The 12,331-nt window shown below is 41.4% G+C and overlaps 1 protein-coding gene across 1 annotated transcript in view; it reads left to right on the forward strand.

Annotated features, from left to right (window-relative positions):
• Window positions 1-4,413, forward strand: part of RTKN2 (rhotekin 2) — a 122,470-nt gene extending 118,057 nt beyond the window's left edge. The window contains exon 12 of the mRNA XM_077453798.1: window positions 3,170-4,413. Coding sequence (XP_077309924.1) covers window positions 3,170-3,717 — 548 coding nt within the window. The 3' untranslated portion in view covers window positions 3,718-4,413. The remainder of the gene's footprint in view (window positions 1-3,169) is intronic.
• The last annotated feature ends 7,918 nt before the right edge of the window (window positions 4,414-12,331 follow it).

Consider the following 12,331-nt stretch of genomic DNA (forward strand, 5'->3'; position numbering starts at 1 on the left):
AAAAAATTATTATAGATAGCTAGATATCCCAACTTATCCACTGTGTATATAGTACAATTGTATCTCAACAAATACCACCTACTTATTATTTAGTGTTTCAACAAATACACGTAACAATGCATGCATCTGCAAACACTGATAACCAAATAAAAAAAACCGCAAAAGCCAATCCCCAAAAAATGTTTACATATATACCAAACCCCCCCCCCCCCCATTTTCAACCCTTATACACTCTCAAATAACGTGTGTGTGTGTGTGTGTATAGGAATGGGATCCTGTCCCCAATTCCAATGTTCTTTTCAATCAATAGTCCTTCCAGTGTTCACGTGTACAACTCTTAATCGCAAAACACCCTTCGTGCCGCCACCACCACCTTATGAAATGGCCACTCACCAAACTTAGATAGAAATTCGCCTTTGGTTCATTCAATGGATAACCACTACTTATACTCGCTCTCCAGTCAGCAATCCGTCGATTTAATGCGTACTCATAAAAAAAATATATGGAACCAACATTAGTGTAAAAACGTTCCAATTTTTAATGTAAAAAAACTTAAAAACAAATTGCACTCATATTTCTGTGTCATCTAGCTGACACTAAGCTTATCCAGCCATGTATAAACTGTGCGTTTTGGGCAAGACAATGTTGTTCCACAGGTAACCTTCCTCTCTCTCTCTCTCTCTCTCCTGGGTTCACCTGTTCCTGGCACCTTCACTGCACTGTAAATGATTCCCACAGCCTCTACGCGTTTCAGTTTCCTCTGCGTCATCATGAAGCTCATGGCTGGATAAGCTTAGTGTCGACTAGATGACACAGAAATATGCGAGTGCAATTTGTTTTTAAGTTTTTTTACATGAAGAATTGGAATGTTTTACACTATGTTGGTTCCATATATTTTTTTTTTTTTACGAGTACGTATAAATCGACGGATTGCTGACTGGAGAGTGAGCGAGTATAAGGAGTGGTTATCCATTGAATGAACCAAAGGCGAATTTCTATCTGTTTGGTGAGTGGCCATTTCGTAAGGTGGTGGTGGCACGAAGGGTGTTTTGCGGTGAAGAGTTGTACACAAGAACACTGAAGGATTATTGATTGAAAATAACATTGCAATTGGGGACAGGATCTCATTCCTATACACACACGTTATTTGAGAGTGTATAAGGATTGGAAATGGGGGGGTGGTATATAATATAAAAAGAAAAATGTGGGGATTGGCTTTTGCGTTTTTTTTTTTTTTTGTTTGTTTTTTGTTTTTTTTTTTGTTTTTTGGTTATTCGTGTTTGCATATGCATGCATTTTTATGTGCAGGAGCAGTTTGTATCTTTTGAAACACTAAATAATAAGTAGGTGGTATTTTTTGAGATACAATTGTACTATATGCACAGTGGATAAGTTGGGAAGCACATATCTTTTTCACAAAAAGGAAGACAGGGGGCACAATCCACAATCTAACAAATTTTTCTTCATTCTATAGAAGGGGCTTATTGGATTGCAGCGCACCAATATATAAATGGCTAATTATTTGTCATTTAAAGTAACGCAGTGCTGTATCACAAAAAGAGGCCTGGTCATTAACCACTTCAGCCCAGGAAGGGGGTAAATCCTTTTCCTTCTAAGCCCTTTTTTGTGATTCGCCACTGTCGCTTTAACTGACCATTGCGTGGTTGTGCGATATTGTACCCAAACAAAATTGACGTCCCTTTTTTTTTTTTTACACAAATAGAGCTTTCTTTTGGTGCTATTTGGTAACCTCAAGCTGCAGTTTTTATTTTTTGTGCTATAAACAAAAGTGTAAACTTTGGAAAAAAATATTTTTTACTGTTTGCTATAATTAATAAATATCCCCAAAAAATATACAAAATGGGGGATAGATTTATGGCATTTCTATTATTTATCTATTAGTAATGGTGCCGATCTGCAATTTTTATCATGACTGAGACATTGCAGCGGACACATCAGACACTTTTGAAACATCTTTGGGACCATTGACATTTATAGAGGGATCAGTTCTATAAAAATGCACTGATTACTGTATAAATGTCACAGGCAGGGAAGGGGTTAACGGGGTGATCAAGGGGTTAACTGTGTGTTCCCTCACTGTGCTCTAACTTTGTGGGGATGGGACTAGCTAGGAGAGATGACAGATCGCTGGTTCTGGTAGAAACACGCGATCTGTCTCCTCTCCTGACAGCACATGGATTTACACACAAATCCCTGTGCTGGCTGTTCATGTGCCGGCCACACGCATCGGGTCCCTCGCCTTGCAGCAGGCGCACTCTTAAAGGGGTGATGTAGACCTACGTGATTTATTTTTAATTCTTTTTTGCAGCCATGCCACTTTGCCGACGTATATAGACGTGAGCCGGTTGGCAAGTGGTTAAAAGGGGTAAATCCTTCCAGGGCTGAAGTGGTTAAGATAAGCCTTGTGTATGCAGCAGCTGCCCCAGCACCCCCTAATACTTACCTGAGCCGGATCTCTGTCCAGCGATGTCCACGAGTCCCTCGGCCATCTGTGACTCTCCCTCCTAATTGTCTGAGACACAGCAGCAGCGCTATTGGCTCCCGTGGCAGTCAATCAGCCAATCAGAGGCGAGAGGGGGCGGGGGTTGAACGCCGGCCCCGTGTCTGAATGGACACAGGGAGCTGTGACTCGGCTCGGGTGCCCCCATAGCAAACTGCTTGCTGTGGCGGAACTCGACAGGAGGGAGGGCCAGGAGCAGTGAAGAGGAGGATCCAGGCTGCTCTGTGCAAAACCACTGCAACCGAGCAGGTAACTTTTTTTTTTTTTTTTTTTTTTTTTTTTAACATGTTTTGTTATTTTAAAAAAAAGTAGACTTTACAATCACATTAAGTTCACTCACCCACAGCAACCAAGCAGAATTTATCATATACTGATCTGATATCATAAAGGGGAATTCTAGGGGTCTTGAAGTGTAACTGGAATTAAGAAATGCCCCCCCCCCCTTTTTTTTTATTTTTATAAATAAGTCTGCACATGTCAGCTCAAATAAAATGGTGTATTCAGCCTGTCTCACGCCCTCTTAAAGGGCATTTTTGAAGTTGGCTTTCAGGATGGCTGAAAAAAAAAAAGGGGGCAATGCTCACATGTTGGCACAGACATCTTTTCATGTCCTAACATCTGTTAAATGTGTTATAAATATAATTTTAGGCATTGGTTCACCTATGAAGTTTGAGAGCCTAACTGATATACTGCACAGGAAAATTGAAGAATCCAATGGGCAGTTCCTAATTGGACAGGAAGACACTGCTCCACCTTCTTGGGCAGCATTATTTGATGGTAACCACCAACTACATGTTGAGAAGAACACACTTTCTCCACCTTTAAAAGGAGAAGTAGAAAATGTTATTGATGTCAAGGGGAAGAAGAGAAGGGCTCCACCACCACCACCAAATAAGACGCCATATACAGTTGGAGATTTAAAAATCTCAGACCCATCAGAAAAGGAGAACATTTGGCAAAGATCAAGCTTTTCTCGCAAGTCTCTTGATGCAAAATTGAATTCCATCATGCAGCAGTTTCAAAGGCCAATGGCCGCCCCACAAAAGCCAGTAACCTCTGATAAAAATATCTCAAATAATGACCAACTTCAGACAAGCAATGAAGAGATTTGCCCTTCCAGACCGGTACCAGCGCCAAGACAGAAGTCCATAAAAGAACGGTTGGATCCCAGATCATGGCTTCAGATACAAGAGTGACTTCATCCTACCTATAATTCTGCATGGGGCATGTGTGTGTGCAAATAGTTTTTAATTGAATTTTTAATTATATTTTAGATGTTAAAACTGGAATAATCCACAGAAAATTGACTTTAATTTTCTACAAAGAACTTTGTGAAAATAGTTTAATTTTTTTCTGTCCCTGGAGCAATTTGTTACATAGCATAATTGGCTTATTATTTTTAATCACAATCCTATCCTCGTGTTATTTGTAATGTTCTCAGCCTATGTAGAAGAATTTTTTGAATACCCTGAAAGAAAACTGGGCTCTTAATCTTCAAAGAAAGTTTTCTTTTTTTTATCATTATCCGCTGGATTGCAGACGGTTCTGCCTCATAATTACGCACAGAACACAAAAGTAAAATGTCAGTTTAAGTTGACTCATAGACTTAAATTCTTGTCTGTGCCGTCCTGAGCTCAGGCTACACCATCGTTAGCCTTAGTAATAACTTCTATTACAGTTCATGATCTCTACTAATGAAATATATGAAAATAGTATGCAAACATGGAATGTAAGAAATGTATTGTGATGGTATTATAAATGTATTATAACAATGGTTGATAATGAAAAGCTGGTTTATGAAGACTGTGATTATGCTTATAGCAGGCAGTGATTTTTTTTTTCTGTAACACTGGAAAATTAAGTTAAAGCTGTTTCTCTCATTTGAAATCGCACAGTGCAAAGTATTATGTGGCTTTATTTTTGCTAAACTTCTTTTTTTTTTTTTTTCATTGTATGTAGATCCTTACACCTTTTTTTAAAAGGGTAAATCTGTTGCTGTTGTGCTTTTTTTTTTTTTTTTTTTTTTTTTTTTTTTTTTTTTATAGCAGTTTTCAACTGACCACACTTTTGTTTTACCTTTTTTGATTTTCCTATTTTTAAAACTGTACTTCAAAGTACAGCCCAGTCAAAATAGAAGGCAAATTTTGGCTAAGATGAGGAAGAGTTTGAACTTATGACAGGGTTGTATTGTCTGTGTTCCCCTTGAGAAAATCCTGTGCCTCTATTTGTGAAAACCATTGTATCCAGGACCGTGATGGAAAGTCAAACTTTGTACCATTGTCCATGGAACTGGATAGAGGTCAAATCCAATGGTGACTCCCTCCCCCACCCCCATTTTGGAGAGATTTCTACTTCCTGTTGTTCTAGGAAAAAAAATCGGGGGAATCAAATAGAAAAAAAACCTTTATAGGCTATCCAAAGCTAGATGTGTGTGTGTGTATGTGTATGTATGTATGTGTGTATATATATATATATATATATATATATATATATATATATATATATATATATATATAATATATTATACTTTTACCACCATGCACCAAAACACATGTGTACTTGGCACAGCTGGATCAGATCAATGTCCTTTCATTCTGGGATCTGGTGATGAGGGATCCCTTTTTCTTACTTTTATGTAATGCAGAAAAGATGTTGCCCAAAAACAGGGATCCATTTATCAAAGGTTTGTTGAACAAATGTTGTAGTCATTATCCCATCCATGAAGAAATCTGGTTTTCCACCCTGAAGTGGAAGTTCCGCTCATCTGATCCCCCCCCCCCCCCCCGGTGCCACATTCGGCACCTTTCCGGGGGGGGGGTGCAGTTACCTGGATAATCCAGGTATCTGCATCCACTTCTGGACAAGACCCCTGCAGACTGCCGCAGATGCCCCGCCGCCACCCCCCGTTGTGTTCTGGGAAACGCACAGTTCCCAGGACACAGCGGGGACCAGCAGAGACGCGCAGCGAGACTCACGCATGCGCAGTAGGGAACCGGGCAGTGAAGCCGCAACGCTTCACTTCCCGATTCCCTGACAGAGGATGGCGGCGGGGACAGCTGAGAGACGAGCGATCGCTCGCCATCTGCCGCCTACATCCCTGGACCCTGGGACAGATAAGTGTGAATTTATTAAAAGTCAGCAGCTGCAATCTTTGTAGCTGCTGGCTTTTAATATTTTTTTTTAAAGGTGCAGAACCACTTTAAATACTTAAATCTGGAAAATACTGTATTATGGCCACCAGTGGAGCTGCTGATCACTGTATTAAGCAAAATATGTTCAGAATTCACAGCTGGGCAAATGCTTGTTTTGCTTTTATAAATGGACCTCTTACTGTAGGCTCTGTATTTTCTCATGTGGAATGTACAGAATCTTTTAAGTATTATACCCAACCAATGTATGATAGTTAGTTAATTTAGTAAGCCTAATTGCAGGCATTCTTGAATTTATTTTCAGGAAATCCAAATCTGACATTTTTCAGTGGACTGCTTCACTTTGCACCCCACAATTTGCTGTGTCTCTTTAACCACTTGCTTACTGGGCACTTAAACCCCCCTCAGTCCCAGACCAATTTTCAGCTTTCAGCGCTGATGCACTTTGAATGACAATTGCGCGGGCATACAACACTGTACCCAAATGAAATTTTTATCATTTTTTTCCCACAAATAGAGCTTTCTTTTGGTGGTATTTAGTTACAGCTCGGAGTTTTATTTTTTGCTAAACAAACAAAAAAAAGATGCAAAAAAATAAAAATAAATAAATCATGTTTTAATAGTTTGTTATAAAATTTTGCAAACGGGTCATTTTTCTCCTTCATTGAAGTGCGCTGATTAGGCGGCACTGATGGCTGCATTGGTGGGCACTGATGGGCTGCATTGGTGGGCACTGATGGGCTGCATTGGTGGGCACTGATGGGCTGCATTGGTGGGCACTGATGGGCTGCATTGGTGGGCACTGATGGGCTGCATTGGTGGGCACTGATGGGCTGCATTGGTGGGCACTGATGGGCTGCACTGGTGGGCACTGATGGGCTGCACTGGTGGGCACTGATAGGCATAGTTAAGGCGGCACTAATAGGCACAGATAAGGCGGCACTGATGGGCAAAGATGGGCACAGATAAGATGGCATGGATGGGTGGCACGGATAAGTGGCACGGATGGGTGGCACGGATGGGCACTGATAGGTACCACTGATAGATGGGACTGATGGGCACTGATAGGTGGCACTGATAGGTGGCTCTGATAGGTGGCACTGCTGGGCGGCACTGCTGGGCACTGATGGGCGGCACTGGGTCGCAGCACCTTTGAGGCAGATTGTGGGCACTGCTGGATGGCACTGTGGGTGGCATTGTGGGTGGCACTGTAGGTGGCACTGTGGGCACTGATGGGGGGCACTTACTTTTATTCAGGATGGCACGGCGGTGGGCAGGTGGGCACTGGCAGGGGGCAGGTGGTCAGCTGTATTGCTGGCCGTGATCGGGACTGATGTCCCGATCACGGCCGCCGGTGATCGGCTTTTTTTTTCTCTCCTCGCGCTGTCAGCGCGAGGAGGAATAATAGCCGATTACCGGCTCCGTTCTATCACATGATCAGCTGTCATTGGCTGACAGCTGATCACGTGATAAGGGGTCGGGATCGACCCCTTGCACGGATCGGTGATCAGGCGAGTCTCACGGACTCGCCGATCACAGAGCACGCCGCGCGCGCCCCTCAGGGGGCGCGCAGGCCGCTCGTATCCGGGACGACGTCAATAGACGTAGTCCCGGGAATGTAGGTCCGCGCTAATGCCGTCATTTGGCAATAGCGCGGATCTGTAGTGGTTAATGTGCTCATTAATGCAATATGTGACTTTGTACAGTACAACCGTCCTATGTGTAAAAGTGGTACAATATAATAAAGGAAGCAGAGAGTTGATTTGACTGTCATTGTTGCAAGTCTAAAGGTATTGGAATGTTATACGAAGGCCAGTACACATTAGTCAACTGAGTTGTCCTGGAGCAGCAATAGATTTTTTTCCCCCTGTAGGGGGCACATGTGGATGCTAGCCTTCAGCAACTTCAATCAGGGCTGAATGTAAAGGTAAAAATGGTCACACTGAAGAAGTAACAGCACTAGTCTAAAACCTATTAGTTCAGCGGAGCTGTATAGTTGGCCGCTTGTAATATCTTCTAATTCACTGGATCAGTTGATATAATAGGATTCCTTCAACTTGATGTGCACTACATCTCATTCATTGAAGCAGCATTGTTGTATGTTTAAAGTGGTTGTAAACCCTTACAACACACTTTGACCTACAGGTAAGCCTAGATTAAGGCTTACCTGTAGGTCCAAGAAATATCTCCTAAACCTACATGGTTTAGGAGACATTTGCCGAAAGACAGGCACCGCTGTCTACGGCGCACTGAGTGCGGCTGCGATATGCCGCACGTGGCGGCTCCCGTGCGCATGCGCGGGAGTGACGTCACGCAGCTTCGCCGAATGACAGCGACGGAGCGGCAAGACAGCGGCACGCAGGCGCACTGAGTGCGGCACCATCAACGATGAAGATGCCGCGCATGGCGGCTCCCGTGCGCATACACGGGAGTGACGTCATCGCGGCTTCGCCGAATGACAGAGGCGGAGCGGCAAGACCCACTGAGAAGATGGATGCGCCGGACTACAGGGGACAGCGGTGACATCGCTGGCTCCTGTGTCAGGTAAGTGACACATAATGGATTACTATGCGATGCATAGTAATCCATTATGCTTTGCCTTTGCAGGGAATGAAAGAGGAAGTAAACTCATCAGGGTTTACTTCCTCTTTAATGGACATTCCGGGAACTGTGTATATTTAAAATGCAAGTGTTTGGAGAAGTTGTTGGTGCAGTATATTGTACAAGTGTAGCATGTTGTACTCTTTTTTTTCTGCTTTCATGATCTAACTTGATCATGAAGCAACTTAATTCATTACTAGATAACACTTGTAACACAAAATTGATATTTCAGTTTGATCTAGTTCCTTTCAAGTTAAATCATATGCAAGGTTATGACAGTGACGTTGTGGAATGGGGCAAGGACACCAAATGTCACCACTATGGCATTTTGAGAGATGTAAAAAAGTTAATTTCAGTTCACCAGCGGCAAACTTGAAAAATTGGGTTTGTGTGGAGATGACATTTCAGCTGTTTGGCTGGACAATTCTACTAATGTTGAAACCTGGTGTTGTGTTTTTTGTTGTGCTTTTATATGGTTAATGAGTTTAATTTCTGCCCTGGAACGAGTATGCAACCCCAGAGTGAATGGCCACTTCTACTCAATAACTGATCAGTTTTACCATCATTACCCTCCACTGTTAATGTGGACTTATTTTAAAAGAGGAAGATTATTCCTCACTATATAACAAGTTATATAACTGTACTGTCTTGTTTTGGTTGAATTTTTACCTTTAAATAATTTTTCAGGCTGTGCAAAACCTATTTTGACAAATGTTTATTGAGCTGCTTTATCTTTTCCACCTTCAGAGTGGTATAGCAAATGCTTTAAAATCATCCTATTTAAGCCTTTATTCAGCCCATTTATGTTGTGAAAGGACGGTCACTTTATATACCGCTATAGATTAAGTAATGGTAGGATTTCTATAAGTTTTACTGATTTTGCATTTCTATGTGCTTACAATTGCTGTCGAAAAACAAAAATGGCCATTAAACGGTAAGTGATAAACTGCCAGCATGACCATGTAATAACTGTGTTCAGTGGCTGCCTTTTGGTCCCAAAAGTGGCTAATCTCAAAAAATGTGCAGGTAGTAAAACTGAAGAGAGACACATTGCTCATTTGTTATGTGTCTGTGAACTTTAATATCTCCTGTGTTTCTTCATATGACTCAGAATGTTAAATTGTGTAATGGCTAGTTTCAAACAATCATCAATCACTTAGCGAGGAAAACTACTTGGCAGACTTTTTTCAGAGTGTTCTAAAAGGTATGTCAAACAATCCTAAAATTGCAATTATTTAACAATATTTTATGGTGTAACATTTCACTATGTACGTATGTTTATATACATTGTGTGTGTGTGTGTATGTATGTATATGTGTATATCTAATGTATATGTGTGTGTGTGTGTGTGTGTTAGGAGTGCTTTCAAAAGCAGAACTGTTAATAGTTTACTTTCCATTTTGTTAATTGCTAAAAAATAAACGAAGAGAAATCAAATCAACATTTCCTCCACCCTTTGCCTTCAAAACTCCATCAGTTCTAGGCTCACTTACACACAATTTTTGAAACAACTCAGCGGGCAGCATAGAATTCAATGTGCACAGAAAATTGAAAAAATGGCATAAAAAATAATAAGATCAAAGTGCTAATGCTGCCACAATGTAGAAATGGAGTCCAACAATGAACATAGGTATCCAGAAAAACTTGATAAAGTGCTTTTTAAATATATATAAAAATCAATATGTGGTGTTATTATCTAGTTAATGATAGCTCATTGCCATAAATAAGGTATACATCGCATGTGCAAAATTTCATAAAAAATTGCTTACTAAATGCTACATAATCATATAGAGTTCAAAATGCACAGGAAATTTAAAAAAAAAAGGCATAGAAAAATAGGATTAAAGTGCTAATGCTGAAAAGCCTTGCCCCTTCTCAGTTACACAATGGAGAGGAGTGCAGGAAACCATTATAAAAGTATATTGGGGTACAAATTTTAAATTAGCCTTGAATGACTCATTCGCAGACTCATCCCTTTTATCCCAAAGAATGACAAAGCAGTGGTAGTTGGAACAATCATTAATTCACGACTGGACTACGCAAACTCGCTTTACGTAGGATTACCACAATATCAACTTGCGCGATTACAACTGATCCAAAACACGGCGGCAAGGCTGATAACAGGAAAAAAACCTTGGGAATCCATCTCTCCTTCACTGAGGAGCTTACATTGGCTAACCGTAAAAAATCGGATCACGTTCAAGACCCTGTGCCTCACCCACAAATGCGTGCATAGAGAAGCTCCGCAATACCTAATGGAGAAAATAAATCATTACACACCAAACCGCAGTCTTCGATCAGCCAACAAAAACCTCCTCCTCGTGCCCAAAGCCCGGTATAAATCCAAGGGTGATCGGAGATTCGCTGTCCAAGGGCCTCGGCTATGGAATGCTCTACCAATCAACATCCGCCTGGAAGAAAATCACCTGGCTTTTTGGAAAAAACTCAAGACCTTCCTCTTTTAGCAGATGATCAAAGCTCGCCACAGCGCCTAGAGGCGATTCAGTTCGCATTGTGCGCTATACAAGTATTTCATTCATTCAATGAATAAATAACTGAATTAACTTGTTCCAAAATTTAAAAAATGCATCCTGCAAAATTGCCTGCTGGTGGCCTGGATTTGCAATTTATTACCAAATGAAAAGTACTAATTCTCCCTCTTTTGAATCTGGAGTGGGCCCAGATTCTCGACAATGACATAGCGATGGAGACACTGGTGACTGAAATGGCATTGATCCTGATAAAGTCTGAGCTACATGGACTTGATGGCGGGCCTTTATTTACTCTGCAGCCTTGCGTGCCTGTATTTTACAATGATCTGCCAATTCTAACCACCTTTGAGTGTTTCTGAAACCCCTGAAATTCCCAAGTATTCCAGAATTCTCATTAACTTCAGTTGTCCATGTCTTATCCTGCCATACACTTTTTGTTAAATATTACTTTTTTTTTTCTTATGCCATGGCCTCCCAATGTTGTGAAAAGGCCCTTTATCTGCCAGGTAAGAAGTACTGTGGTTGGATGCAGCAGGAGCCAATCAGCAGGTCCGGCCGCCACCTGCAATTGTTAAAAGGAGCGACCGAGAGACGGTATGCCTATATAAACAGATGGGATTGTAATTGTATATGGGCCTTATCACAGCATGCTACCATAGATGACATATTCATAATATGGGACGGCCCTAAAGATCTTTTATCATGTTTGACTGAAATGAATTTAAATGCTTTCACTTTGAGTTTCATTATGGCCTATGATGTATCCAGCATTATATTTTTGGATGTGAAAATACATTTTACACGTTGGTAGTTTCCATCGGAAACTGTTATTCCGCGTACACATGAGCGGACTGTATGGCGTACTTAGTCCGTCATACAATCCGACGGACAGTCCGTCATACTTTCGACTGAACGGACTTGACCACACACTGATACCCAAACAGTCCGTCGAAAGCTTGCGCGATGACGTGTACAGCACGTACGACGGGACTAGAAATAGGAAGTCCAATACACAGCAAAGCACCCTTCCGCCGCGTAAATCCTTTCTGGGCATGCGCCATTCTTAGTCCGTCGAACTAGCCTACTGACGAGCGGATTGTCCGCTGAAACCAAAGTACGACGGACAGAATTTAGAAAAATCCGAAATACTTAGTACGCCAGACTGCACGCTGAAAAAGTCCGCTGAAGCCCACACACGAGCGGACTGTCCGCTGAAGTGTGTTTCGACGGACTAAGTACGCCATACAGTCCGCCCGTGTGTACGCGGCATTAGTCTTCCATCCAATCTAGTCAATACCTTTTACTTTTAAAAAGGGATGCTAATAGGTTGAGATTGTTGGAAAACTGATCTACCAGGAAAGAGTAGTGAAAACATTTTGGGAAGATCTCTGATCCAAAAAAAAACAAAAGCTGTATAATCAAATTAGAATTATTACTAGATTTTTGAGACAACATGCACAAGTTGGAAGCATTTAAAATATAAAATACTGATACTTATTGCACATGGACCCAGTTTGCGGACAGTTTATTTCAGACTTCATTTCCATTACATATAGAAGAGTGAGATC

The sequence above is a fragment of the Lithobates pipiens genome, unplaced genomic scaffold (assembly GCF_037356315.1).
Source record: "Lithobates pipiens isolate NorthernLeopardFrog02 unplaced genomic scaffold, aLitPip1_a1.2 Scaffold_25, whole genome shotgun sequence".
Classification (NCBI taxonomy): Eukaryota; Metazoa; Chordata; class Amphibia; order Anura; family Ranidae; genus Lithobates; species Lithobates pipiens.